This window comes from Echiichthys vipera, assembly GCF_963691815.1.
Source record: "Echiichthys vipera genome assembly, chromosome: 21".
Classification (NCBI taxonomy): Eukaryota; Metazoa; Chordata; class Actinopteri; order Perciformes; family Trachinidae; genus Echiichthys; species Echiichthys vipera.
This window is the reverse complement of record NC_139846.1, coordinates 4,075,701-4,081,790: the sequence shown is the minus strand read 5'-3', so window position 1 is coordinate 4,081,790 and position 6,090 is coordinate 4,075,701. Positions and strand designations below refer to the sequence as shown.

At 40.5% G+C, this 6,090-nt stretch overlaps 1 protein-coding gene across 1 annotated transcript in view; it reads right to left on the bottom strand.

Moving 5' to 3' along the window:
- Nucleotides 1–300: 300 nt before the first annotated feature.
- Nucleotides 301–6,090, bottom strand: part of LOC310963200 (vasoactive intestinal polypeptide receptor 2-like) — a gene marked incomplete at both ends in the record, with an annotated part of 45,057 nt that continues 39,267 nt past the window's right edge. The window contains 4 exons of the mRNA XM_083935889.1: nt 301–477; nt 567–608; nt 4,076–4,214; nt 5,950–6,041. Coding sequence (XP_083792015.1) covers nt 301–477; nt 567–608; nt 4,076–4,214; nt 5,950–6,041 — 450 coding nt within the window. The remainder of the gene's footprint in view (nt 478–566; nt 609–4,075; nt 4,215–5,949; nt 6,042–6,090) is intronic.

The window sequence follows — 6,090 nt, the reverse complement described above, 5'->3', positions numbered from 1 at the left end:
ATAAAATGACCGGACTTTAATAAAGGATTATCTTTAGAGTGTATAAGCATTAAAGGAAGAACATAGTGAGGCAGGTTTCTGTTCTGCATGATTCCAGCAGGTCATGTTTCATGTTTCATGAATTATTAAAAAGGCTGAAAACAAGAAGTCCCTCTGCAGGTTGCAGGTTTGAATCCCTGCAGGAGCGAACGATATGTCTGTATAAGGATCCATGGGGAAGACTTTCAACCTGGCCCGTTACCTGCCCGGACATGAGCATCAGTTCTGAACGTCTTTGAAAAAGGAACCAGGGCGTCTCTGTCAGAGCATGGTGGTCTCAGTCTGCAGGATGGACTGGGCTCTGGAGTTCCTGGGACACTGAGCAGCAGAGTTTTCGGTGCCGTTTCGGCTGACCGACATGGCGTGCAGCCTGTAGTCCCGCCCGACGTAACGCTTGAGAGACAAACTCCTCCACGTCCTCCTCAGCTCGCTCTGGACCTTGTTATGCACCCAGAAAGAAGAGTTTAGTGTCTGTGAGGCGGAGAACTGAATGTTTTAAACCTGTTTGTGTGTGTGTGAAGACTCACCTCGCTGTTGAGGAAACAATAGAGGACGGCCACAATTAGACCCTGAAACACACACGCACACATGCACAACTGTTAATCCTCTAATTTTATAAGAGTTTAACTTTTTTTTAACCAACATTCTTTTTATTGTTTACACAACATAACAGAAGAAGACAAATAAATACAATTACATATCTTAAACAAACATCTCTGATATTGAATTAGTCCATTCTGATTCTTTTTATAGAAAAGAAAGAAAACAAACATATCGTAGGTACTGCAAAAAGCCACTGTTTCCATGTCCCCAAGCTCTTCCATCACATGTGACAAATGTGTTCGCAATACAAAGCAGATGCACGGGTCCCAGATCTGGGGTCCATTTCACAAAGCAGGTTCAACAAACTCTGAGTCTAACCCTGAACTCTGAGTTGATCTACTCTGAGATAGGAAACTCTGCGTTTTCAGTTCCAGAACAGCAGATTTGCGTTAGTTTTATCAACTCGGAGTAGTTTGACCTGGAGTTAAGCGCATGCACCACAAGTATAAAAAGACAGCATCAATGGAGCCCTGATTCGACGAGTCACCATGGCAACGGGGAAGCGAAGGGCTACGCTACAACTGGAAATGGAAATATTAATGCGCTCATACGGTGAGTTTGAGCAGGTTTACACCGCTGCAGCAGCTAAAGAGAGGGAGACGGTGCTGGAGGACATTGCGACTCGGGTCAGTGCGTAAGTTTAAATGTAGTCCTGTTGCAATCACAGTAATATCACAGGGGGAACTGCTTGAGTGGGAGCCTATTAGTTTATTTCATTTAGGTGCTTCACACGGGGGAGAAGCGCAGCTTAAGATGAAACATAAAAACATTGTTCAAACAGGTAAAACCTCAGCACTGTCTCATGGTGACGCCTCATTTTGAGCATGTTTTACATTGTAAAGTAAATATTACCGTAAGTGGCTGTTTTATATGTTGTATAAAAAACTCCTATTTGCAAAAAAACGCAGCGCAACACACAATATCTGCTGTGACATGAAAGGTACCGCTCAAAAAGAGAATATAATCAACAGTTTGATAATCATCTCCCGACGAATATTTAATTCTCTTTGCGGTAATGCGTCACCTTCATCCACGGGATCATTATCAAAAGGACATGCCATGGTAGTGAAATACCATGGCCCGACCAGGTTAGTTTCAGAGAGCATGTTACCATGGTAACTGACCGAGAGGTTAAGTTACCTCTCTTTGTGAAACAGGCTAGAGTTACCCTTCTTTCTCTGGTTTGAGTTACCTCCCTTTGTGAAACGCAAAACTCAGAGTTTCCCTCATTTCAGGGTTAACAGACTCAGAGTTTTCACTAAACCTGCTTTGTGAAACGGACCCCTGGTAAAAATTATGTTGTTGATGTTTTATTGTATACATCATTTTCTCCGAGGGGAGAGTTTGTAGAGCTTAGACAACAACCTGCTTACACTTGGACGTCTGGTGTTTTTCCATGAGAAACTACTCTCTTTGCCATTAACACCCTTAAAGTGCAATTACGGCGCAAAATCATCCCATGGTCTTTTTTGACTCTTGCACTCATCAAATAAGCCATGGAGACAGTTATTTTCCTGTAACAACTATTAACAGAGAAATCCTGGAGAGCGCTAACAGCCGGACGTGGCTAACAGTGATTAGTTCGAGGAAGTACGCTGAAGGCATTCAAATGTCTATTTTTTAACCACTAATACTGCTGAAAATAAAAGCACACCTCTGCAGTAGCATGAGAAGAGTCCCAACACAGAAAACAAAGCAGCAATGGGCTCCTTCCTTTGGGATTGACTTTGGTAATCCACTTGAATGGACTTTACTATGAGAGGAGCTGGTACAGGTAAGTCTTTAAAACACTCTTTTAATAAAATCTGGCTTCACTAACTACGTTGTCGCTGCTTTGGTTAATGTGTTTTTTATTTTATTTCATTTTTATAAATTATTTACTTCAATGTTAAGTGATTAGCTGACACTGAACATCATGTTTATTTAGATATTTATTATATTTTTATTTATGATTTATTTAAATTGTCAGCAATTGGCCAATACTGAATATGATAATTATTTAGAGTTGTATTTTAGATTTATTTATGATTTATTTAAAATTGTCATCAATTGATACTGAACAAGACATTTATTAGGGTATTTTTAATTTTTTAATTTTTACTTATTTAAATGTTTCAACGGACTGATACTGAACATGATAATTATTTAGATATTTGTTTTCTTTTTTATTTATTCAAATGTTAATCAACAGACTGATACTGAACATGATAATTATTCAGATATTTGTTTTTTTTTTAATTATTATTTATTTATTTTTTATCAATCTTTTGGCAGTTTTCAAGTCTTTACTCTGTAGGACAGACAGGAAATGGGGTGAGAGGGAGAGGAGACATGCAGCAAAGGGCCGCAGGTCAGAGTAGAACCTGTGGCCAATGCCTCGAAGGCCTTCAGCCTCTTTACATGGGGCCACTGCTCTAAACACTGTGCCATCGGCCATTCGATTTTTAATTATTATTTGTTTAAATATTCAGCAACAAGTGCTAAAAAAGAGCATGGGATGATGTTGCGCTGGAATTACACGTTAAGTCTACAAACATTGACTGATATTTCCTAATCTTAAAATGATCTGGATATAGACCCAATATCACTGTGGGGCTAAGGGTAATTGAATCTGTAAATATTTGGAATACATAGTTTTACTTCCCGCCAGAACGTTTGTATTTCTGTACATTGCCAAATACAATGGAAAAACATGCTTTTCATATTTAATAGAAACATCAGGTATAGCACTGGTGTATCTGTTCAGTTGTTCTGGAGTGATATACGTTCCCATCAGCCAGTTGTATTGTGGTAATTCCAGGCGAGTGTTAGTAGTTCTGCATTGTGCTTTAGGACATGCCCCCTCCCACTTTTCTATTGGGATTGTCTCCTGTCCGTCCTCTCCGTGCCTCCAGACGTCCCACAGACGTTTCTGTGCTTCCGCCTTCTAGGCGTCTGTACATTTTGAATATTAAACCCCTCCCTAAACAATTCACATTCATAAATCTTCCCAGCTGGGGCCCTTCTGTGTGGAGTTTGCATGTTCTCCCCGTGTCTGCGTGGGTTCTCTCCGGGTTCTCCGGTTTCCTCCCACAGTCCAAAGACGTGCAGGTGTTCGGTTCATTGATGACTCTAAAATTGCCCGTATGTGTGAATGGTTGTCTGTCTCTGTTTGTCTCTATGTGTCCTGTCATAGACTGGCGCCCTGTCCAGGGTGGACCCCGCCTCATGCCCAAAGTCAGCTGGGATCGGCTCCAGCCCCCTGTGACAAGCGGTTGAAGATGGATGGAAGGATGGACCATTCCTCCAAACGTCATCAGCACCTTTTGAGTAGTAAAGGTCTCCTACTTTTTCTTAGTAGCCCAAGATTTAATAAGAGTTTAACTTTTAGTTTACATCCAAACCATTAACATTATGTTTAGAAGGTCAAAACTATTATTATTATTTTTATAACCTGGAAGGATCCAAGGGCCAGATCAAAGAAGATCTTGATGTGCTTCATGGTTTTGTCCGTCGGCTCCATCAGGTACACAAACACCACGTAGTTCACCCCGAACAGAGGGATCAGCAGCAGAGTGGACTTGGCCAGACGCCTGCAGAACACACACACACACACACACACACACACACACACACACACACACACACACACACACACACACACACACACACACACACGCACGCCCGCACACACACGCACACACAGTATACACACACACACAGAACACACACACAGTACACACAGAACACACACACACACACACACACACACACACACAGAACACACACGCACGCACACACACACACGCACAGAACACACACACACACATGCACGCACACACACACACGCACACACACAGAATACACACACGCACGTACACACACACAGAACACACACACACACACACACACACACACACACACACACATACACAGAACACACACACACACACAAACACACACGCCCCGACAACCAAACTGTTGCATCAGTGGCTTTTTGTCCAACTTTTAACTTTTAACTGAACAAGAAATTTATTAAGGTATTTATTTATTTTAAGCAATTGACTGATACTGACATTAGATTTATTCACACATTTTAATTATTATTAACTTAAACATGACGTTTATTTAGATATTTATTTTACTTTTAATTATGTTCATTTAAATTTTAAGCAATTAACTGATACTGAACAAGACATTTAATAGCTATTTATTTTATTTTTATTTTTTCTCTATTTTCTCAGAGTTCATTTCTAGAATATGTTGCCAGGTAATGCACTGCATGTTTAATAAGGTTAAATATTATATATTGGTTTAGTAAAGCAGTGTTCTGAGCAGCTTTGCAGAGTCCTATGTTCAATTTTGAAGGAAAAAATTTTACTTTTATCTTTTCAAATGTTTCTGACAAAATCTTTGCTCCTTTTTCTCTTTTAAATCACCTTCATCTTTGCCAATAAAAAGCAAATCACTGTTTGTAAAATACTGCAAACTAAACAGTGTTATTGAGACATAAAATGTGCATTTTTCATATGAAATTGTCCAAAACCAAAAACAGAAGGATTTATTTATAGATCAAACTGTGTTGGGATATTAACATGTCATATCTCATGAAGAACGTAGACTTTGCTTCTGCTCAAAATCACATAATAACACACTGTTCAGATTTAAAATGACATAAAACTGAGTATGTCGTGCGTTCAACAAGTTTACAGAGAGATGTTAAATTTTAGAAACACTTAGGCCTCAAATACGGCAGCCAGATGCTTCATTATGTCGCCTGAAAGTTCTCTCAACCAGGGGTGTCAAACTGGGCCAAATCTGGCCCGCGGTGTAATCATATTTGGCCCGCAAGATCATATCAAGGTTTTATGAGAGCTGGCCCGCGAGTATAAAGCACATACACGTCTACTTTTCTGTTGACAAACATGAGCATCCATGCTACCAGTCTCTGCAGACAAACTTAATCCTCCCCTCCCCAAAAACGGCCAAAAGAAAGATGGAGAACAGGAGCTTTCAGCAGCGGTGGGAGGCAGATGATCTGTGTCTGAAGGTAAAGAGCTGTTTGTCTCGTCTGCAGAGCCACCGTGGCTGTAACCAAAGAATCAAACAGAAGAAACACCACGACAAGAACAAGGACATGCACTGAAAAGGTTCCACATTACACATCTGGAGAGAAGGGAACATGCAACAAATATGGAGTTTGGGACGCAACTTTGTCCCAGTTTTTAAATTTGGCCCACTGTGAATTGGAGTTGGACACCGCTGCTCAAAACCCTCTGAAATGTAAAGATCTAATCGATACAAAAGGTCAGAGGTGAAAACACACACCTGTACTGAGACTGCTCGTTTCCTCCGACGTCAGTGCAGCGCAGCTTCTGCACCAGGATGCGGATGATGCTGATGAACAGGATGAAGTTGATCTTGTAGAGAAAGAAAAAGTAAGTCGTCAAGCAAACAAAAAAGACTTTG